Source organism: Lipomyces doorenjongii, assembly GCF_038497915.1.
Source record: "Lipomyces doorenjongii strain NRRL Y-27504 unplaced genomic scaffold V1508scaffold_113, whole genome shotgun sequence".
Lineage (NCBI taxonomy): Eukaryota > Fungi > Ascomycota > Lipomycetes > Lipomycetales > Lipomycetaceae > Lipomyces > Lipomyces doorenjongii.
The window spans coordinates 1-22590 of NW_027118180.1; the positions used below are offsets into that span (position 1 = coordinate 1).

At 46.1% G+C, this 22590-nt stretch overlaps 9 protein-coding genes across 9 annotated transcripts; 4 read left to right on the forward strand and 5 right to left on the reverse strand.

Moving 5' to 3' along the window:
• On the reverse strand, positions 1-542 carry V1508DRAFT_34911 (uncharacterized protein). Its single transcript, XM_066936749.1, has one exon. It carries the CDS (start codon positions 397-399, stop codon positions 94-96), a length of 306 nt encoding a protein of 101 aa, XP_066792632.1. The 5' UTR covers positions 400-542; the 3' UTR covers positions 1-93.
• Positions 543-2992: 2450 nt separating this feature from the next.
• V1508DRAFT_361493 (general substrate transporter) lies at positions 2993-4650 on the reverse strand (the record flags this gene model as incomplete). The annotated part of the gene is made up of 2 exons (XM_066937188.1): positions 2993-4376; positions 4433-4650. 2 exons carry the CDS (start codon positions 4648-4650, stop codon positions 2993-2995), a joined length of 1602 nt encoding a protein of 533 aa, XP_066792633.1.
• A 601-nt stretch (positions 4651-5251) lies between these two features.
• V1508DRAFT_400580 (uncharacterized protein) lies at positions 5252-6640 on the forward strand (the record flags this gene model as incomplete). Its single annotated transcript, XM_066938347.1, has 3 exons — positions 5252-5488; positions 5635-5755; positions 6594-6640. The coding sequence occupies 3 exons, from the start codon at positions 5252-5254 to the stop codon at positions 6638-6640; spliced, it is 405 nt and encodes a 134-aa protein (XP_066792634.1).
• Positions 6641-8912: 2272 nt separating this feature from the next.
• V1508DRAFT_427183 (RTA1 like protein-domain-containing protein) lies at positions 8913-10560 on the forward strand. The gene is made up of 6 exons (XM_066941651.1): positions 8913-9331; positions 9389-9458; positions 9508-9576; positions 9635-9729; positions 9787-10123; positions 10181-10560. The coding sequence occupies exons 1-6, from the start codon at positions 9127-9129 to the stop codon at positions 10323-10325; spliced, it is 921 nt and encodes a 306-aa protein (XP_066792635.1). The 5' UTR covers positions 8913-9126; the 3' UTR covers positions 10326-10560.
• Positions 10561-11211: 651 nt separating this feature from the next.
• Positions 11212-13342, reverse strand: V1508DRAFT_406884 (uncharacterized protein; the record flags this gene model as incomplete). Its single annotated transcript, XM_066938809.1, has 3 exons — positions 11212-12984; positions 13077-13232; positions 13283-13342. 3 exons carry the CDS (start codon positions 13340-13342, stop codon positions 11212-11214), a joined length of 1989 nt encoding a protein of 662 aa, XP_066792636.1.
• A 1518-nt stretch (positions 13343-14860) lies between these two features.
• Positions 14861-16465, reverse strand: V1508DRAFT_35158 (chaperonin 10-like protein). The gene has a single exon (XM_066936820.1). It carries the CDS (start codon positions 16304-16306, stop codon positions 15254-15256), a length of 1053 nt encoding a protein of 350 aa, XP_066792637.1. The 5' UTR covers positions 16307-16465; the 3' UTR covers positions 14861-15253.
• A 1212-nt stretch (positions 16466-17677) lies between these two features.
• Positions 17678-18584, forward strand: V1508DRAFT_427193 (uncharacterized protein). The gene has a single exon (XM_066941652.1). It carries the CDS (start codon positions 18044-18046, stop codon positions 18248-18250), a length of 207 nt encoding a protein of 68 aa, XP_066792638.1. The 5' UTR covers positions 17678-18043; the 3' UTR covers positions 18251-18584.
• A 411-nt stretch (positions 18585-18995) lies between these two features.
• V1508DRAFT_361504 (ketose-bisphosphate aldolase) lies at positions 18996-19925 on the reverse strand (the record flags this gene model as incomplete). Its single annotated transcript, XM_066937189.1, has 2 exons — positions 18996-19778; positions 19839-19925. 2 exons carry the CDS (start codon positions 19923-19925, stop codon positions 18996-18998), a joined length of 870 nt encoding a protein of 289 aa, XP_066792639.1.
• A 1653-nt stretch (positions 19926-21578) lies between these two features.
• Positions 21579-21818, forward strand: V1508DRAFT_337080 (aldehyde dehydrogenase domain-containing protein; the record flags this gene model as incomplete). Its single annotated transcript, XM_066936661.1, has 1 exon — positions 21579-21818. A coding segment is annotated over one exon (240 nt), but the record flags the coding sequence as incomplete, so codon positions are not given.
• Positions 21819-22590: the final 772 nt, after the last annotated feature.

A 22590-nucleotide genomic window follows, 5' to 3' on the forward strand; every position in this document is an offset into this window, starting at 1 on the left:
CCCGACGACGATCAAGCTCAAATGAGTCTGATACTGGGTCATTCGCCGAAGGACCACCGGATGTTCCAGAAAGTCTGCGAAATGGCGTCGCATTTAGGTTACGGCGTTATCATTGCGCAGAGCTTCGGCTAATGAAGTCCGGGGGGAAATAAGGACCGATGGAATATATGGTGAAGGCATATACGAGCATGAGGAGAGAGGAGCGTCATGATCTATATGAACCTTGTATTTCGCACTCGCTGCATCTGCTAGAAGAGACTCGGCGTTGTGGGGCCTCTTGACGAAGGCTGCTGACGACTTCAGATGCCGGGACCTAGATCGGGGATGAACCCAATAGACAAAACAAGGAGGAGCCACTCCTAGAAAAACTAAGATTAAATGCCAATTAGACACAATCATTTTTCTCCGTTTTACGTATATCAATCTAGAACTTGATGAAGAAGATAAGAAAATGATGTCAACCCCAGCACGGTTGACTAACTATCGCGTTTGGGCAAACAAGTGCAAACTTTAAATAGGCAGTTCAGTCTTAGTGCGATGTCCGCTGCAATCTGCAGCGATGTTTCGGCGGAGGGATTCATATTTATTTTGTGAATGATTTGCTTTCATTCTTGCATCTTTGCACAGTTAAACCGCGTGCGTTAGAGCTTCTGGCCATAGGTCTTGCGTCAATCATGGGTTTTTGCGCTACCCGTGCTTCTAGTGTATACATCCCCCTATAGTGTGTACATCCCTCTGTGACTAGCCAAATCGCTGCACAAACATTTGCGTCCTTAAAGTCCGAGTACTTCAGATTCGCTAACTCTAGCTGCATGCGCAATCCCGCTGTAGTCTGGTCAAATATCTCAACCGATTTCATATCTCCTTGGGCGTAGGACTCTCGCCAGGTATCTCAGCCTGAACGTTAGCTGTTCAATATAAGGGTCATCTGGTGTTTCCATGGCACCCAATCCTCAGCTCTTCGAACTTCCAGACTCAAATGTCTCTATCTTCGGACATTGTTCGTAGTCTTCGATTTCAGGATGGTGGGTTCACTTAAGGCTTCCGTTATCTATATTCCTTCCTTTGTTTTCTTTAATTCAATTACTCTGGTAACCGGCGGGTTTGCTATTGCTCTTAATATTACACAACCGGTTACCCTGAACACAAAGTAGAATAGAACAACGTCAAGTAGTAGCTATGAACGTTGACTTTGTACTTTTAAACATCACGAAGTGGTAGTGGTAAACGCGGATCCAATGAAACCTTAGTTATATTCAACATGCATTTTGAGCGAATTCTTGGTTGACTTTGTCCTCAGAAAAGCAGGCGATGCCTTGAGTTAAGATTCCACTATGACGCAAAAAGTCACGGATAAGATTATATACTTTAATCAAGCTTGTACACCCGCAATTCGTGTGATATACTCAGTTTATCGAGCCTTGGTTGAACAGACTACTTGAACATCGCGACATTATTGCCAAACTAGAGGTATTATAACGTTTGTAGCTCGGTCATCCGGTTCTCGTCATGGTGCACTCGATTGTGTGACTTCGCCGAGTTCACAGTAATCGGCGCACTCTTTCACTAATTCTTCGTTTTCAATCTCGCCATCACTTGGCGAAATAACGTACTAACTGGCGAAGGACCCATGGGTGGATACTGACTACCTTCAGACTTAGGACAGCTACACCTATGAACAAAATTAGTCTTCTTATATGAACAAATCTACATAAATCAATAGTACCACTCTTCTTTCGGAATGCGGTCGAGAACTGACGGAATGTGATGGCCACATCCGAACCAAGTCTTGCCTGCTAAAACGATGTTAGGGATTCATTCTTCATAAACTCCAGCAAGTGGTCCTACAGCATGTAGCGCACGTTGATTGGTGACACATCTCTTGGAGGGAGATCGTCTAAGGATGGAGCTGGCATGAGCGACACTCGGGTGTCTCCGGTCCTTGCAAGGTCTAGGGTTGCGCAAGCTAGCAGCCCGCAACCTAACCCCTTGCTGTTTATGAGGATACAGCTGTTGCAAAATATGAATGGGAGCCTCAAGTTATGTCTGTACCTACTTTTGCGTGAATGAGACAATGATTATGATCATTTTTCATTTTGTCGAATTTCTCCTCGGAGATGCTCATTTGAGACTTGGGGTCGTTCATCAAACCCCGAGTTTCTTGCGCGGCTCACGTCCTCATTTGGTTCCATGTGAGATGGAGTGGTTGCAGGTAGCAGATTTTCGTAACAAAATTTTTCGCACTGGTAGTGTTCAACCCATTAAAGTTTGGTGTGAAAATATCTAATTGCTACGATACTCCATAATTTTGGTAAAGGTTTCATAGGATCATTCATCTTAGACTGTAACCTCCCAGCTACCATCCAGATTATGCTCTTCAAAGAGTATTCAACTTGGCCAGAATACGTTACTGTTGAGACAGGCTCGTACTTCGCTTGCTTTCGGCGGATTTTGCCAACAACTTTTTGGCGAGATTTTATGTAGTAACGTACTGCAGAAAAGGCTAACATTGCTGAGGCATATTGGCACTGGGCCATTGCCACACTGGGAGAATAACGTTAGTATAGCTATTACTTACATTGATTATTATGACAGCAGTGCAAACCCTGGGATGTACTTAGCGATACCTTTCTGCATCAAGGACGTCATAGCACAGTTCAAAGTTTGCCGTCAAGATTCAGATTATGCCCACCTGGATCACTTGAAGCCGGCAGGGTGTGTCCTCGCACCTATAATCAATGTTGCCATTCTTTCCTTGATTGAACTCGAGGTCAGATTTCCTAAATTTGCTGCCACTTTCTGACTTGATTCATATAGATTGTGATCCCTCTATTAGGAGATATGAAACGTTAAAGGACGCCGGGCAATTCGTTGGAGGTTTCATCTCCAAATATTTTAGCCTCTGAGACATTGCATGCAGTATCTTGTATAGCTGGCTTATGCTATCCGAATCCTGAACGTACTCGGGGACAAACCTTTGGAACCAGAGGACTTAATTGTCATGCTTTAGGATTTGAAGTGGTTGGACTTCAGAATCTGCGGTACTTGAGGATTTGAGGTGGTTGAAGACTTGGGGTGCTTGAAGAATTGAGGCAGCCGCTGCACATAATTCAATATCCCTCGCTAGCTTGTCGAGTCTATCCGTTTCACCCATCGCTCTGAACGTCTTCCATAACGGCTCACCGTGCTCGAAAATTTCGTCCATTTCCTCTATTGTGCGCTGCTTCGTCTCGGGCACGGCCAACAAAACATGAATAAATGCCGCTATGCAGAATGCCCCAAACACAAAGAACATACGCCAACTGATGGAGCGCAGTAGCGGTGGAACTCCGAAGCCCAATGCGAAATTGGCTGCCCAATTTGTTGCCGCGGCGACTGCAACGGACTTCGCGCGTACACGGACTGGAGCAATCTCGGGAGGATATAACCAACTTATTGGAGCCCAAGACACGGCAAACGTGGCAACGAAGAGGTAAGAGCAGGCTAAAATAGTCCGACTCACCGCGCTATGACCGACGACTATCCAAGTTTCCGGCTCATTTAGGACAGGGTTGGGTTCGCCATAGCGCATGAGCAACCCACCTATGAGGAAGTGCCAAAAGGACATAACAAGTGCACCGATAAGGAGGCAAGGCCGGCGGCCCCACCGGTCTATCCACAGTAGACATGGGACAGTCATGGCGACGTTGATAATGTACTGAATCGACGATGCGAATCTAGCGTTGGCGATTCCTGCCGACTTGAGCACATATACTATGTAATACATCATCACGTTCATGCCGATCAACTGACTCCACATCTGGACTGCCATCGAGATGAAGAGGCGTTTGCGAATCTTTTGCGAGAATAGTTCACGATAGGAGTTGGAGCATGCCTCGCGCTCGGACCGGATTTGGTCTTCGATTTCCCTATACTCTGCAATCACCAGCGGATCGTTCGTGTTTTCATTAGCCGTGCGGAGGAAGGCAAGCACTTGCAATACCTCGTCCCATCGGTCCTTACTAGCAAGCCACCGCGGCGAATAGGGCAAAAAGAACAAGCTGAAAAAAAGTATAACTGCAGGAATAGTTTGTATGGCCCACGGAATGCGAAACGCAGCTTCAGAATTGATAAACGAACAGCCATACTGAATAAAGTATTGAATCATGATGCCGCAGGTAATGGCAAACATTTGGAAGCCAACTATGCGCCCGCGTAATTTTCGCGGTGCGATTTCCGTTTGATAGATAGGCACGAGGGCCGAGGTCAACCCAACGCAGAGACCCGCTATGACGCGCCCCGCTATTAACATCGCGACGCCATTCGATGCAGACTGTATGGTGGCCCCGATGCACCAGAAAACCGCCCCGATTTGAATCGAAATTTTACGTGAAAATCTATAAAGAATGTAAGTTTCGTCATCACCTGTCCATATCAGAATCACGACACTTACTTGTCACCTAAAAAGCTAGATGACAGAGCGCCAACGATCGAACCTGCGGCCATTGCCCCGGTGATGCTCCCTTGTGTCGTGCCTAGTGGATTGCCATAAAATGTCGTGTACTGATGTGTACCAACAACACCGGCAACAGACGAAATATCGAATCCGAACAAAGCACCACCGAGTGCTACGAATATTGAAATCGAATAGACGTTTAGAGGGCCGGTCATTTGGCAGAGCTCTCCATTGGATCGGGAGGTTAGCGAATGGTGCGAGATGAGTTATCATGAAGGAATCATCGGTGGGGGGAAACGTGCCCACTTGATTATCGATTAAGTTTGACGAGGAGGCCAATAGCGCTGACCCTGAGCCGTGGTAAACGCTTATTGAACCTTAAATGTTCTCGTGGCTGATCGACGTCATATGTACTGAAGAATAAAGTTTGCGACTTAGCGGATGTCATTATATGGTGACTAAAGTTGGTCGCGACAATCGTACGTTGCCGTCTCAACATTGTAATAGCATCACCATCCACACAGTTATGAGGCTGAAATTGAAATTATATTTTAGTTAAGTCCATTAACGGAAGTACCGGCCTTATTTTATTGTCAAATAGAAAATTGATAAAATGTTACTTCAGTGAAAAAAAGGGGGTACATTAGTCCTTAACTATGGCAGCATGAACTCCTACCTTGTTAAAATTACCCTACGTTCTTAATTAGGTTAGCTAAATTTTGTATTAGGCTGAAATATTGCCTCGACGCCTTCGACTAGTCGTAAACAAACCAGAACGCGTCATCTAATAATCAGTATACCTATCGATATTTCACCATGACTCGTCCGAGTAGTAAATCTATAGAGCAGTCTATCAATGGAAGAAAGAATATTTTGAAGAGATTTGATAGAGCCAGTCAGGCCGCCCAAAATATTGCCGAGGCCAGTGGTCAAGATGCCGATGCGCGTGGTGGTCAAGATGCCGAAGAGCTCCAAGTGGTCGAAGTCCGCCTACGTCAGTCCGAAATCGACAATGCTTTGAAGCGTTTGTGGTTTCTCCAGACGCTGATAAACGTTTGAAATATACAACCCGGGGAACGGTCGATGCAATGAGTCAAAGCAAAATTCGGAATGTAACGCGTCCGCAAAACTGCTAACGGCTTTCAACTCACAAAATCCACTGAGATCTCAGGTGCCAGTTGGCTGACGAAACCTTGAAGCGGAAGAATCAGGAGCAAGAGCGAAGTCGGGCTGCAGAAGAAGAGATCTTAGCCGACCGGATCACTGATAACGCGAATGGAGCCAACGCGATGAACTCTGATGAATGTGACGAGTCAGCAGGTAAGTGTTTTAATATGGCTAGAAGTCGGGTTGAATATGACACTGAGAAAAACCAGGTTATAAAGCTACAGCAACATTCATCACTAACAATTTAAAAAATATACGCGACTAGGGTTAGGGTGGACTAACCTTTAGTCAGCATACTGAAGATCCACCGCTCTCAGGAGCTGATCCATAATTTTAAATTCCTCCATAATAACGGCTGTCTTTTCGATTATGACTTTAAATGTTAACAGCCTCCCGAAAGCACGAGGTGTCTTAGCAGTTCCAATTTCCCAAGTTGACAGGCGTTCAGATCCATTTGTATGACAGCAGACATGAGTAGTGATTCTTGCTTTCTCTTGACTTCCAGGGAGCCTTCATGTTCTTTTATCAGGAATTCGCTTGCAAAAACGAGATGTCTCATCGCAATTAAACTGCTGCTTAAGGCTATACGCACTAATGCCTGTCTAACTGCAATCAGCTGTTCAGCACTCGACTTCCATTATACTTCCATCCTCTTCATAGTTGTGTGGGACTTTAATAGATTACCGCGACTGAAAATTCTGTAACCGGTCATTACTGGATGTAGGCATCTCCTTTCCTTCATAAGCAGGAATATTTTTCCAAAGAATTGTGCATTTTCCTTTATAATGTGTCACGTTATTATTATATAACCCTTTGCTCATAGTATCCATTCATATAAGGCCAGTGTTCAGACGAAAACGTTTTGCATCGGGAGCGAGCGGCGATCATTCGATAGGTCAAGATGATTATATCGAGATGAAAGAATTGCAGACGCTGAAAATGTCCTGATCAGAGGTGGCCATCAACCACTGTTGCTGACAAAAGGGCGTAGCCGCCGTTGAGCAGGACAAGCTGCAGCCGTCTGGCCGTTTGAGATAGCTTTTCGAGGGGGCATATCAGAGGGACTCTTGATATAACAATGGCGCAGCTATAGGAAGTTAATGCATTTTTGCTGTATCGAGGAATAACGAATTTTGTATGAGATTTCAATTGACATTGTGTCAGGGATGTGCCCTGAAGCGTACGTGTGATGCGTGGGAGTTGCGGCTGACTTTGTCTCGGTTGTATCTTGGTTGTTTTATGTCTTTGAGCTTTAGCTTTGGTCGTTCGTTTGTACGCTTGATTTGTGGCTTCAAACCTGTAAATATGAGGCTGGAAGCCGTCGCAGTGCATATCCCAGTGCATATTATGGGGCATAGATCCTCAAGTTGTAAAACATGAAAGAAGATTTTAAAGCTTATCCACCGACTACGTCGGATACGGTTTCCTTACACATTGTGTAGGATTCGTTATATCGAGGTCTAGCCGCAGGTAGAAATCGGAAAATCTGAATTTTTTTATTATTAGCATTGCATTTGGTGCGGATAGCCAAACCTAGGTTGTGTTGGAACACAAGACGCGACGGCAATCTACAGACCAGTTGAACTATAAAGTAATAGTGGATTTTAAAGGTTCTGGCATCATATTATTACCGATGTGAACGACGTGGTTAGGCTTAGGCATCAATCGGTTGGATCCACTCTATCGACCAAATACACCGAATGTTTACTAATGATAGGGAGTTTCCCTTCGCGATCAAGGAATTTCAAACTTGTATATGTATGGATGCGGTTAACCCTGCACTTTTACTTTTAATTTTTATTAATTTAAAGTCCCGATATTGCCGGACTTATGCTGACTACAGGCTGAAAAAGCGATCCTGGATGACATGAAACAGGGGAATCTCTCTACATTCCAAGTTGGCGCCAAAGAAAGAGCGTCGCTACGCCTGAGAAACATTCATATTTAAATTTCTCAGCTGCAGCTGCATCGGAAACTCGGGAATCTGTTCTTGCGAGTTGGGACCTATCGTGTCAGAGAGCGATTGAGCCACGGCGAGAGGTTCGGGTGGCGGCGGAGGATATGTATGGCGATCCACCCAAGACCCGAAAGGAGTACCGGCTTTTGCAACAATTTTTCTATCCACACCGCCACATCGTCTTTTATCAACTCAAAATATTTACTAAACTGTTAGTAAAGTCCTCTTCTAGCAATTGTCGATTATTTTGTTATCGTAAATCAAGAATCAGGAGTGATTGCTGGTTTGCTTATTTGATCGGTACCTAATCTCTTCATGACAAACGCCTAACTCTTTCGCGACTTAAACCTGACCCTGACGTTATCTAAATTAGTATAGCATAAACGATGGTCGACCATTTGTCCCGGGGTGAGGGTTATTTTGGAAATTATGGCCGCGATTTCGGTTCTTGGATGGATGCACCATACAAAGGCGACTAAAACGAACCTCAAGCGCGTCATTATGAGATTAGCTCTATCTACTGAGGATATACCACATTGGGAAAGATTCCAACTGCTGTTTCGGTCGAGTACTTACAGCCGGGTTATTACTGACTGTCCAATCGACGATCGATTGTCAAGTAAAACTACTCTGTGAGAACGGAGACTAAGCCTTGAATTTGTAATCGGGCTCCGTATCAACTTTCGATTCTCTGTCTTCATGGCACAAGAATATGAAACCCAAACCCTCATACACCGTAGTCGCCAAGGCTAACGATGGCGCGCGAGAATAAATTGCTTTGCATTAGTGTAGTGCGCGACGGACAGATATATTACCGAGGAGACAAATATCGCGTGATTAACCTTATTCGCAAAATAGACAGACTGAATATAAACTTTACACTATTCTTATTAAGAATCGGGAATTGCTTGACAAAGAGGATCTTAAGTCTTTGTGGGACGGCATCACAAGCGTTTGTTATTTACGGGAGCCTCGCCGTCATCAGCACAGCGAATGTAAAATGATTCGGAATTGGCTGCTATATAAACTCGAATAAATGCAGTTAAGCAGACAGACCGGCCGCCCACGTAGATTTTGAATAATCCCTCTCGAATACTGAAGATCTCGAAGCCGCTCAGCCCCTACGAGAGCCTCTGTTTAAGAGTCAAGATAATTTCAATTTGCTATGCAGATCACGGTAATAGAAGTTAACTGGGAAATGCGAAGCGGATATCCAGCAGCTAGAACACGAAATAGTATCTCGGATGCACTGAACTGCACATGCGAAAATGCTGTCAAACCCTAGCCCGATGAGATCACTTCGAGAAGCATATCTACGGAGACTCCAGCTCGTCCTGGTCCTCAACAACGAAACAACTAATTACACTGGTAGCACTGATGACGTTTGCTTACGCGGAAATTAAGATCAAAGAATGTTTGCTTTTTCTTTGCATTTGATCCTATGCTGTCAGCTGTGGCCGGTGGAGTCCGCCTGGCCATGGAGATTATTATATATATGCCAAATGTACCGTAACAAACACCTTGCGGCAACAGCTCATTCTAATTAATATTGTTATAACTGAGAGACATGGACAGTAACTATACCATTCCCGACGAAGAATGCACTCTCCAGACGTGCACGCTCCGTCAAGCACACTTTACCTACGTTCCTTCCCTCGGAGGGAATGCATTCTTTGTTGGCTGGTTCAGTTTGTTGATCTTACTTCAGATCATGCTGGCCCTTAAGTACAGGATATGGGGATACTTTGTAGCTATGCAAGGCGGAATTGTTCGTAAGTTAGTGTTCTACTCTTGTTGGTTCAACTGATATGATAACCGTTTCATTGTAGTTGAAATCTTGGGATATATTGGTCGCATACAAATGCACTTTAACCCTTTCATAATATCTCCATATCTTTTGTAGGTGCCGCTGGTTCCAACACAACTGAATCTCTCACTAATGCTTTAGATATATGATTTGCTTGACCACCGGACCCGCATTTCTTAGCGCAGCGGTGTACCTTTGTCTTTCTAGAATGTCAATATACCAATGTGTGATTCTGTCACAGTAACGATCGCCCACTAACTCATATTAGTGTTGTTGTCTATGGAGAAAACCTCTCTCGGTTCAAGCCGCGAACCTACACCTTTGCTTTTATTGCGTGCGATTTTATATCGCTCGGCCTTCAAGGTAAAATCTATATTGAAGCTTTTTGTCAGCAGAATTGGTGACTCATTCGATCTGCAGGAGCTGGAGGTGGCATTGCAGCATCGGCTAATACGCAAAGCTCGGTTGACTTGGGTAAGAACATTATGCTAGCCGGACTTGCTTTTCAGGTGGTGGCGACCTTGCTGTTCATGATGGCTTGTAGCGATTTCCGAGTACGCCAATCCCCAATCGAGGCTCGCGAATCAAGTCATGCCGTATTGAGAAATAACTGGAAATTTCGCGCATTTCTCTGGGGGCTTGCTGTCTCCATTATCTGCATTTTTGCAAGAAGCGTATATCGAGTCGCCGAACTTAGCCAGGGATTTCATGGACCGCAGGCTAATCAACAGGTCACGTTCATGGTCCACGAGGGAGTGTAAGTTATTCCCATTTGAACTTCTGCTGATTTTATGGCTTACTGATAGAAATTTAGGATGATCTTCATAGCTGCCGGTTTGCAAACATTTCTCCATCCGGGATTCTGCTTCCAAGAAAGCTGGGAAACGTTGACTTTAGTCTCAAGAGGAGAAGTCGTAGGCTCAAGAGGAGAAGTCGATAAGGAAGGCATGCCCGTCTAGCGTACAAAATCAATTTTCAAATGAAGGGAGAAGGATTACAAATAGGAGATGTAGTTTATGGGTGGTGCTGACGACGGTGTACACAGAAGTGTAGAGGAACAAGTTAACCTGGAGATGGCCTGCTTTACAAATAATTGGAAGCAAAATTATCGCCAAGTAGAGTTGAACCACTTGTTTTGACACACTAGCTTTAATGTTGTAGAGTGTTTTCTTTAGATAAATTACGGTAGGATGGTAATCGTATACGAAACTGTCTACCGTTCGTAAATTATCCCGCAAGTCCAATCTGTACAGCATTCACTCATTATATACCTGCAACGTGATCTCGTTGGCAGCTGTAAGTACGCCAGCACTGATGAACATATTTGGAAGCTGAATCTAACGGGAGGAAATGTCACGTGCCGTTTCATATGCAATCCATCAGATTATAAAGGGAAGCTCTGATTGCACCACATGGGACATTCCACGTATATGTAGGGCTGTTAACGTTTTGCCGATATTGTATCCACGTCTGACGATTGCCGTCTGACAATATTGGCAAATTGGCAGAACAACTACGTAAGCTTTCCTGATCGATCAGTACACATACACAATTGTATTGTGCCTACGTAGTCATACAATAACTCAATTATCATAATGTCTCCCATGAGAATCATCCTCACGGTGCCGCCCTCGAAGCTGGGATTGCCAAGTAATATCTAGCCGCAGCGGCCGCCTGCGGGTATTCATCTTGACGAGTACGCCAACAATTACTAGGCCGGTTTGGTCACAGTAGAGTTCTCCCGTATTTCCTGGCATTACTTTCATGAGTTTCAAGGAACCATCACTGCCTCGATACAGCATCTCGATAAAACTATATCGTATGCGTTTCATCCTCAATAGCGTCTCAACATTGTGTGTGCAATCGTAAATGTTCCCCGCACCCAGGGCACACATCCAAGTTCTTGAACCTCTTCCATTCAGACACATACTGATCCGCAAATGTGCCATTCAGGTCTGCAAGACTGAGTCGGATACCCATATCATGCATCCGACGGAGCTCGTTCCAGATCCATCCCCGCTCGAGCGTATCTACGATGGTCGAGAGCGCCACACGAAATGGAAAGAGCAGGTGGATGTTTGACCCACGGGTGAGCATGTAGTTCCCTGAGCGACAGATTGTGCGCGCGATATCCCGTGCGTAGTTCGTCTTGTTCTCAATATAAGCCTCAAGGTTGTGGCGCTCGCCAGGGTTTGGCGCAAGTGAATCTTCGAAGTCGAGACATGCAAAATAGACGGTAAGATTTTGCAAGTACGCAACCATCATGCGCGCGGCGAGGTACATCGTAACAATTCGTGCGTCATGCAAAGTCGCGTACTTGACAGATGGACGAAAAAAGTGCGTAGCATAATACTCGCTATCACTCATAGTAGCTGGACATCGCGGTGTAGGAACACTTGGTGCGGCAGTCGCAGGATCAAACTTCACAGTGAGTGAGAGATGTAAATATTCGCGCGCGAAATCTCGAGCGCTCTCGAAATACCTTGCAAACCAAGCGTCAAACCGAGACTCTAGATCGTTGAGCTTTTTATGAGTTTCGCGGAGCTTCTCCCACACCTCGCGAGTGCGACATTGTTTGCGTAAATGTGGAACTCTATTTGTAGGACCGGCAATTTCATCGTCTAAGCCTTGTTCGTAATTGTTAAAAGAGTACAGGAGAACTCGATCGACAATCTCTTGGTGCTCTGGCACTTCCAGGATTAGATCAAACAAGTACTGCTGGATTACCTTTTGAGAAGGCGAATGCTCCCATGGAATGGTCTTCCACTCAGGGTCGTTGAGAAATGATTTTTTGCGTGTGACCATCGCATGAATTGCTGTCATCCCTCGAATACCCTGGAACAATGCGCTGTTGAAACCAGTTCGAAATGACTCTGGTCCACGCCATCGCATTAGTTCATTCGCACCAGACAGCAGGCTAAGCCAATTCTCATCAGACGCACAGTTGAGTACTTCGTAGATGCCAAGCAGCATGCCTGCCGTAATACTGTCGTCCTCGGGCGACATAAAGTTGCCTCGAACGGTGCTCACATTCCGGCCGGTCTCCGGGAGTGGCAGATCCATGGATGAATTTTCCGGCAAGAGAATAGAGCTCTTGTTAGGCATAGGGACCCTGGCCGTGTCGCTGCGTGCCCAATGTATCAGATCATGATAGGAAGATGTTGCAGAGGAGGAAGACGCCTGGGATGATGGTGACGTAGAATCCTCTTCGACTGTAACGATTCTGGAACAGTAGCCCGATTGATATATCCTCACTTGACCGGAGGTGATGACGTTGACGAGTTCTTTCTGGTGCCTTAATGCCTGGACGTACCAGTTTGAAGCCAGCAACGCAATATCCGGGTCTTGGTAAGTGGAGCTGCAAACGGAGATGACTAGCGCACGCGAGGCGAACGTTGTTGAGGAAGGAACGAGCGAAAGGACGAATTGCGGAATCATGTCTATCCATGTGCTCACGTTCCGGCCAAATCGATGTGCGTGACCAATTGAGAATTTATCAACGAAAATTTTGATGCAATAGTTGTACAGATCGTACTCAGGAAAGAGTGCCAGCTCACGAGGAATCGAGGTCGAATTGAAAGCGCGCAATAGTTTTTGGATCGAATGCTCAATTGCAAGCTGGGTAGTGGGCGTGACCTTAGTTTTCCCTCGTAGGCGTGGAGACCCGCTTCGTCGTCCGTCATCAGCAAGTTCCGCAGTCGTCTGCCTACAGGATCATGGTCAAGGACTGCCGAAGACTTACTGGTGACTGATCTGATGGTGTTGCCACCGACGCCTTGTTTTCTTAACATAGGCCTGACACTGGGGCCGCCGCAGACAAGGTTTGATTTGATGCATCTTAGACATTTAGGGAAAGATTCGTCGCACTATATATTAGCATATTTCCACTAATAATACAAGAATGCCACTTGCATACCTTGATCTTGCGCTGCTTACAGTTGGCACAGCCCTTACTTCCACCGGCGACACCAACCATGGCCAGTTAGAGATCCTGGCAATTGTTGAAATGGATAATATGGTAAGCGGAATCGAGATATATTTGTGTAGTAGCCAACGTACTAACGAATCTGATAATGGCTGCCGCGGCCCAGGTGACGACGTTGATCGATACTCAGGAACGGCAGAGAACAGCCAGCCTGCACAGCCACGTCTGCTTCCGATACGCATGCAATCTTGAATGCAGCGTGTGTCAGAATCGAGAGACACGGTCTGGAAACCTCTTCAGTTTGACTGTCATACTTCCACGATGTACCTCCACCAGAGGATGGCAGTGACCGGTTATAAGCGGACCGATGTAGTTTCAAAGTGACTCCATTGTTCCTTGCCATTGTCTGAGAAGGCCCGATATCGTCTTATTACCCGGCTTTTGCTTGCAAATCTCAGCCAAGACGGATGCTCGGAATTAATATCCTGCCCTGGCCCCCTCTCTGCGTCTGGGTGTTTTCAGCTAGAGGATTACCAATTCTCCCTAACCAATGGAATGCTTAGCCCGACAGCTGCAAGTATGCATCTAAGGACCCTGTGTGAACACATTAAAGAGAGCCTGACATCAGCCGCAGCAATGAAGCACGATTTGCGATTTTGTGGACGATGGACACGACCGGATAAACTCTTGACTGACACGCAGTGTTTCTCAGGGTCCCTCTGGCAATGCCGGGGTAAACGACGGGTCATATACTAGGGATGTCGGTTGAACCTTCGTCTACGGCCCTAACCCGCAATATTCTCCGTCAATCGGACCTGCCAAAGGACAATAACGTAATACTATCACCGGCCTTACACTTATTCGGTGAATATTAAAACAATATGTCAATCATGCTGTTTAATATATAGAGTTACGTTCAGGTGCTGATCCAAGGAGTGAAGCATAATATTGAGCCGCACTGGCTGAGGCAGCAGTATCCGGCCGACCGCACGCAATCCACGGCAAGATCATTCTAACGATGTCGAGGATAAACGTTCTCCTTGTATGAAATAGTACAACTGCACATTGTAACGGTTGTCGATCCAGCTCTGCCTGGCATTCGGTTCCGTACTGGAGATACTCAGCGGCAATCTTTTCGTCGATTGACAGCTCGTCCGCCAATAAACACGTCCTCATTAATGCTGTATTCGACACCGTCGATATTCAGCCTCCCTAGTGTTGTTAGCGTCGCCTGTTACTGGGTAGGTACAGTTAGACTTACCCGTTCGCGCGACAATTAGCCGCAATAACTAGTGGAGAAATTCCCCCCCCCTCCGCCTTGCACCAGACCGTTTCTCGACTTATGGCATCCCAACGACCATCACCGTATCTGAGTGAGCCTTTCAATCTGTCCAGGAAATTATCACCAAATGTGAAGTCTGTCCCACTGTGGACACCATTGTCACCGTTAGAACGGTAGCTGCCCATAATGATACTTCACAAGACGCTTAGAACGAGAGGATACTTGGAAGTTCCACGTGATGCTGACAATGCTCGTCGTCGAGCTCTACCAGATTAACAGCAGACACGCTGGATGGCCTAGTCATTTTAAGTCTGTCGAAATGGATGGTTTCAGCTGGAGTAGAGGTAAAGAGAAACGGACTGATGCACCGTCATCTTGGATTCCAAGCTAGCAGGGCAACGATTATGGCCGATAAGGACATCTCATAGAACTGAATTGCCATTAAATATTTTTAAACATTTAGAGCTTGATTATAAACAGAAGGCCAATGAAGTGCTTGATTGGGGTAGATTGCACGGACCAGTCAGAGCCAAGTTGCAAAGTGGTGAGCGTTGTGGTGTGAAAATATTGTCAAATAGCACTATTCACTGTAAGTATTATTTACAAGCATAAAACTACTAAAGAGCTTTATTTGCTAAGTGGAAGCCATCTCCACATGAGTTGTGATGAGAGTTATAAGTTCACGGCGTTTCACCGACGCGATAAACCAATTTTTCTCCGCTGACCTTGTTTTCTCTCATGAGTTGGAGTCCTTCTAAAACGCCCTTTAACCCTTCTTTACAAACTCTTTGCTTATGGGCCTTGATCTTGCCGTCCAAGAGTAGCTTCGACACAATATCAGTCCACTTCTTGCCAAATTCATAGTCCTCAGTAACTGCCGGAATAGAAGCAGGAGGCCATAGAAATGGCTCGCCGAATACCGTGTATGCAATCGTCCAGCATGAATCAATGTCATCGCGCGGTGCCTTAATGTCTAGCAATGCCGCATACTTGCCACCTGTGGAGGAAAGCGCATCAGCGCAGAATTTTGCGCTTGATTCGGAAGAAATGGTATCCCAGGCATATATTAGGTTATTGTTGGTGTACTCTCGAATATTTGCAACCGATTTAGGATCCTTATAGTCAAACACGGCATCGGCGCCGAGACTCTTCAGCATGGAAATATTGTGCGCTGAGCAAGTAGTGATGGGCGCAAAGCCAGATAGTTTAGCGAATTGAATTCCTAAAACGCCAGACGCAGAAGAGCCGCCGTAGATCAGAATTGGAATTTTCTCTTTAGATGGCGCGCTAGGAAGAGGAAGCTTTAATGCTTGGTACAGTCCTTGGCCAACTGTAGCAAGACCAAGACCCAGAGTAGCAGCTTCTTCAAAGCTAAGCCAGTCCGGAATGAGAATCTGCAGGTCACCTTTGACAACGATATATTCTGCGAATGTCCCATCCTCGTGTTGCATGCCATTGGAGCCATGGACAAAGCCACAGATTCGATCTCCTTTCTTGAACGGTTTCGTGACGGCTTTGCCAACTTCCTTCACAATGCCTGCGTAGTCACATCCAACAAGGGCACCAGTGCAAGCACGGAAATCGATACTCTTCCAGTCTGTGGGGTTTAATGCCACGGCCACTGTCTCAACAAGGATATAGTCATCGCGAAGTGTCGGAAGCGGACGGTCAGTAACGAGCTCGGCTACCTTTGGGGCCTGTATAACAATTGCTTTCTGGGTTTGAGTAGTCATCTCCGTGTAGTTGCGACGTTGTAGATGGAAAAGGTCTATCGTGAAGATTCAGGAAATTCATATAGACCGACCATTGCTTAGGCATTCTGAGCATTTAGAGTATTGGCGACGAATCAGTATGGGCCTTCCGTCATCCTCACAATTTATCAGCAATATTAAGTTCATAAACCGGAAGACGGGAAGACCGGCACAGAATTAAATTACGCCGATGATCTCCAGTCTTCCACACTATGTTCGGCCACCGGCACCAATCTAAGATTTACAAAACGCCGAATTCTAAACACCGATTGCGATTCCAAACATGCATGTGTTGATGCTCATCTAAGGAAGATTCGGTTTGCCAACTCCATGATTAATAAGGTTCGAAACTTGCGTGAATATTTTGACTTGATATGAACGACGTACAATTCAGGGCAGCTGGACCGGCTTATGTCCGAATTCCCATACCAGTGAGCCACAGTGCGATAGATCTTTCGGACATCAAGAGTTTTCAACCCAATAATTAGCGTTGGCTGATTACTCTAACTCCGGGAGCTGAAACTGGCTAATTATGTTTGCCCTAACCCTCACAAAGTCGGCTAATAAGACAATGCTGATTATTGGCTTGAAGACCCCTATTGGTTCAAATATCTATACACTAATCTGTGTCCGAAATTTCATTTCAGGGGACGTCACACCAAAAAGCGCGCTGGAGTTTTCTAACTGTTTTCAAATTTATCCAGTTTTTTAGGCATGATAAAAACTGAGCGAGTTATTGTGTTGGTGTTGTCGGGGAATACGTCAATGGGTTAGGGCATAGTGTTCAAAATAAACGACTCAACTTGGGCACCTATTAGGCGCGGTGTCCGAAGTTATCAACAACGGACATATATATATCCCCCCTAATGCAGAGAGGAGAGAAGAACAATTTATATAAATGGGGGTCTGCCCCTGAACGCAACAACGCATCAAAAGAACCAAAATAAACTGCTACTAAAATAACCACTAAGCGTCTCCATAATATCCACGTGTACGTAACAGAAGTCAAGGCCGCTAATGCGCGCAGCGGAGTCGCAAACGGACTAACTTGTGCAGACTTCGAACCGTAAGAGGGTCCCGATATGCGGAACGTAGGCATCTGGCGATTTTTGCGAGCCATAGTTAAGTATTTTGTTGAGTTCTAGTGAAAGATAAAGGTCCTATATGGCTGTGTTGACGTACAGGAATAAACGCGTCGGGCACGCGTGCGTAGTGCTAAGGCAAAATGGGAGTTGCATGGTGCTAGGCCAAAATGAGACTAGTTAGATATCCCAAAAGGGACCAAAAACTTTTTGTAACAGTTTAAGAAATGCGGCTATCAGGGCATCTGGGGATTCGTTAACGGCACTTTGAGGCCGATATGTCACCCTACAGGCAATCCATGAGTCGTGTATACTCGATACAAAGATCCACGAAATCAAGCTGCAATCCATTGTCACGCCCGACGGACTGATTAACTAATGGGAATTGGATTCAACATATGATCAAGGACCATTATTTCTACACTTCACTACGAGTGAAGGCGTCAAATGGATCAAAGCTGGTATAGAGCGGGTGCATGAATCCAATTACGTTAGGTAGAGGACAATGACAGAATTCATATTGGCGCTGTGCTTCATTTGTTCTGGATTAGCGTTTTAATGACTCGGAAATACTCCGATTGGTCGATCGTGGCACCTCAAGGTTCCTTCGAGTTGTCGAACCAAGCCGTCAGGATGTATGCGCAAAGAAAAACGACATTCTCGTCGTTTCCTTCGACCATTGCATTCCACAATGACGAGAGATATCAAGGGATTTTTCCATGATTTGGACATTTACAGCTTCAACGTCGGAGCCATCGCGTGTTCTCCTAGCAAAGTGGATAGTGAGGTCTTGTTTGAAGATTTCCATTTGGAATGGAGCAATGCCAGAGTAATTGAACCTTAATGAATATCCGTCGATTCCCAAATGATGTAAAGGACAACAATCATACAGTTAATTAGTGACCGCGCTCGCGCAACTCGCCGCCGACGCGCCCTGGTTTCGTTGCCTCTCGTCTGGTTATAAATACGGCCATCTTTTCCCGCTGTTGATGCTGCTGCTGCCCTTACAACTTGACAACCGAGAACTAAGTCGCCTGGACAGCGACACAGTTGCGGTGAGCTGAGAGGGGAGCCTGTGACTGGCTGAGATCCTCTTCAATCACAAGCGAGTATACATTCAGAATTCCTACAACGTGGTCACTAAGCTAACATTTATGTAGCCAGACAGAGTTCTCAATTGTGGGCAAGAGGGCAGCCTGGAACCCGGATTGAGTCCGAGTGGCCAGAGCCAAACCGCTTGTACACTGCCGGTTCCAGCAGTTCGTCCTCTATTGGGGGCAAAGTGGAGAGTCTTTGACGCACTCTCCTTAATACCCTGAACCGCGATTTTAATGTTTGAATTCATCTTGCTCTGAGAGCATGATGGCAAGTGGTGGCATCTCTCGGGAGGCTGCCACCACGCTGGGACCTAGCCCCGCGTGTATAGAAGCAGCAATGCTTCTGTGAGTGCAAGTCCCTCGTGGATTGGAAGTCCCTATGGGTCAAAAGAATCCCAAACACTCTGCTTAATTTCGCATTTTTGCGGGTTTTGCGAGTTTTTGTGGGTTTTTGCTAGGAGTACTTAAGTCTATTATTAATAAATATTACAGTCATGCCTTGCCAGTGGCACCCATGACATCCATCTGATACTCGACACATTCCTGAATCAGTTTCGTGCCTTCCTCCATCAAAGTCGTCAAGGAGACTTTTCCAGCATTCTCAGAGATATACTCGTTGTACTTGTAAATAGTGAGGTCGTTGACATTGCATCGCGTCATGCCGTGCTTGACACAGTCACTCATAATGTATCCTGGGAAATCATTAGTTCCATGCAGAACTAATTGGACGTGTGCCTTCGTCGCCATTCTGATTCCATCTAGTCTGTCGAAATCAAGCTTGATATTTTCAACCGCGCCGTAATGTCCATGCAAATTACCAAACGCGGGCGCGAGGAAGTCGATACCAGTCGCGACAAACCGCAGCGCTTCCTCGGGAGTTGTCAACATGCCCTCCAAGTGTCCGGTGTCCTGAACTCCGTCCTCGCCGCCTTCCATTCGACCAGGCTCTGCCTCTGTCGCAATACCGCGGTCGTGGCAGTACTGTACCCATTTCGCCGTCTTTGCGAGATTCTCCTCTTTGTCAAAATGGGACATGTCGATCATGATGGAATCGAACCCGTCGGGAATATTGGCGGCCTTCTTGATGATGTCTTCATCTTGCGCGTGGTCGAGGTGCACCGCGATGGGGACTGATGCTGAACGGGCGGCTGCAGCGGCCGCTTTCACGAGGAGACCGTCAGAGTACGTGATTGCCCAGGGGAAAAGCAGAATCTGTACCGGAGCACGCTTTGCTTCGGCGGCGCGAACGGTCGCGACAATAGTTTCGATATTGTACTGTTCTGTTAGTCGACTGGCAAGCCATACAAATGTATATATAGTTCTAATGACACTCACAGTGACGATACCGGGAAATCCGTAACCGCCTTTTTCTGCGGCCCTGATCATCTGGACCGCCTTATTATTCTCGAGCGCACGCGTCATGGTAATTTTCGGTTTTCCTATGGTCGATCTGACTGCATTCGAACACGCACCCTACCGTACCAATATATAGAAATGCAAACACGGATTCATCTATTTCTGAACCATGAAACGTTGAACTCGGATCTTTGCCGAGTGGCGGAACGTCGCCGACTCGGACTATCGGCGTCGGTCCCAACTCCGCAATGGGAACGATCGCCGCACGATCAGCTGCGTCCGGAATTTCCTGATTCGATGTATAACCCCTCGAAGTAGAACGACCACGAGCAATTAGCAAGTGGTGTAAATTTTGAAGCTGAAGTCACCTGAACAGTCTTTCTTCGTTTTGAAAGTCATTCAGCCAAGTAACGGCGACAGCTATCTGACCATAGCCATAACTCACAACGCAGTTGCGCTCTTTTATATTTTCGACTTAAAATAGCAGCTTGTCGTCAAGGCCAAGCACACTTATTAGAGCGGAGCCCCGCACTAGCGAGGCGAGCGAAGGTTGGCAACATGTTCGCGAATTGTCGAATGATAAGTTTTTTGCATGTCGAAGGGTCGCCGCACGCTTACAATAAATTTAGTGACCGAAATGGCGCATTGTAGTTCCCGCTATGAATGGAATTGCGAGCTTGAGTCTTAAAATTACGTTCAACGAGCAAGACAGGAAACAGAGACAACTCATAACCGAGATGTTACGCTACCTATTGCTCTTGACCAAGTCAGGTCCCATGCGACTAATTCCCGCCGCTCAGTACTTTCCACTCCGATTCACTCTCTTCCGGTCTCTCATCGACCGCTCTCGCGATACGGGTCTTCTATTTAGGCGCGCAATTGGCACAAAAGAATTCGTAGCATTACAATAGGTGGAACAGAAAGCAGTGTGGGAATATCGCAGAGCCATCGGTGACATGGAAACCGAGGCAGGCAATAATGAAGAAAGGATAAGTAAGGCGCACTTACTAACGTTAGCTATCGTTCGATACAAACAAGGTTATATCCGAGAACTTGGTCATCCTTGCCTCCATCGAAACTAAACTTTCGGAAACAGCGAAGAGATACAGCTCGCCAGAGGTGACGTTATGGGTTGCATTGGTGCCATCCGTTACGTCAGTGCTTGGGCTCACAAGATCCATGGCAAGGTTGTGAGACTTCCCCCGGAACCTTCAATTACACCAAGCAGGAATCCGTCGGTGTTTGCAGACAGATTATACCATAGAACGTCCCGTAGATAATGTGGGTCATGAAGGTCGGATTTGCTTGCGGTAACACCGTCATTTTGAATAAAGCACTCCACGCAGTGGAATGTCGGCTGCTATGCTCTGCAGGAAGGCTGGCTTCCCTCCTGGATCATCAACGTTCTTTCCGTTATGTTAACTACTTTCATTTAGCTGTGAAACTGGCTAATGATTAAAGGCTTCGGTCGAACCGCTGGTGCTGCAATTGCTTCTCACATTGAACGCGCCCGCCGAATCCAACTTCAAAAAAGTTTGAAAAAAGTTACTCCCGAACTAGTTTACTGGAGTGCCGGTCAAGTGCTGCACCGCTGGTCCCGTGTTTACGTCCAAGAGAGTATCCATGACAAGGTATTAGAGGCCAGCAAGAAGCGACCATAGGCCAATGTAGTTGGCAATCCGGTCTGTGCTATAGCCGAGTTCAAGGATATTTTATTGTGTCATCAAGAAGGTCAACTCTACCAAGTATGGTCTTGCTTCTGCTGTTCACACGAGATCTCTTAATACCGCAATTGAAGTCGCGCACAAACTCCGTGCTGGCACTGTATGGGTTAACTGCTACAATGCTCTTCACCGGGCTCTGCTTCTTGGTAGGTATGGGAAGTCAAGTTTCGGTCGTGAGAATGGGAAGGAGGCGCTCAGAGAGTACACCCAGACCGAGGCAGTTAGCATTAACTTGTCTTACTTTAAATTTAAGTGGACCTGGTAAAGTATTTGCCGTACCATTATATGTCCTGTCATCGGCATGCAATAGGTGGCAAAAGTATGGAAACAACAATGGAATTTGTGTCATGGTTCCACCGTGACGGAGTGTTTGTGAACTGGCACAATAATAACGTCTGTAAAGGACGAAAGAGAAGTGTATTCACACAGAAGTTCGTCATCATGCAAATTCAGTTAAATCAGTTTTATATGAGTTATGCGCAATGAGCGGAGTGAGCTAATGGTAATGTGACGATTGTGCTAAAATAAGCAATATTGGATCTCCATGAGTGGCAGTGGATTATGAACAAGACGCTGCTCGTACTCCACACCGTCTCCACACCGTTGGGGAGCTTGAACTTCTGAAAAAGTGGGCAGACATAGTCGAGTACCTTGTAGATCAGAATTGAATACGTCAGTAAGTGACCGTCTCTTTTCACGTAAAATGTTGAGAATATATTGCGCCGACGAGATCGGCTGAATGAATGACCCTGGCAATGGGAGTCATGACCCGAATTCAAAAATGAGACGTTAGCGGCTGAAACGTTCATCGAAGACAACCCTTCACACTCCCATTCCATATCGATGGAGGTTGCAGAAAGCTTACTTCGGCAATTTCACCTAGTGCAAAAAAGGTACGCTTACTTAACATTAATGGCAGTCCGCACTAGTTCCAATAGGGGCTAGTTATTTACTAGAATGGCAATATATGAAAAGTTGCCCAGTTGTCCTTGCGCACGACAGGAACC

Bases quoted from the DNA above. Each gene is read 5' to 3' on its own strand.
- V1508DRAFT_427193 (XM_066941652.1), top strand. From the start codon at position 18,044: ATGCGCAAAGAAAAACGACATTCTCGTCGTTTCCTTCGACCATTGCAT.
- V1508DRAFT_427183 (XM_066941651.1), top strand. From the start codon at position 9,127: ATGGACAGTAACTATACCATTCCCGACGAAGAATGCACTCTCCAGACG. The intron at 9,332-9,388 runs GTAAGTTAGTGT...GTTTCATTGTAG, and splicing joins TATGCAAGGCGGAATTGTTC to TTGAAATCTTGGGATATATT. The intron at 10,124-10,180 runs GTAAGTTATTCC...ATAGAAATTTAG, and splicing joins TTCATGGTCCACGAGGGAGT to GATGATCTTCATAGCTGCCG.
- V1508DRAFT_35158 (XM_066936820.1), bottom strand. From the start codon at position 16,306: ATGACTACTCAAACCCAGAAAGCAATTGTTATACAGGCCCCAAAGGTA.
- V1508DRAFT_34911 (XM_066936749.1), bottom strand. From the start codon at position 399: ATGATTGTGTCTAATTGGCATTTAATCTTAGTTTTTCTAGGAGTGGCT.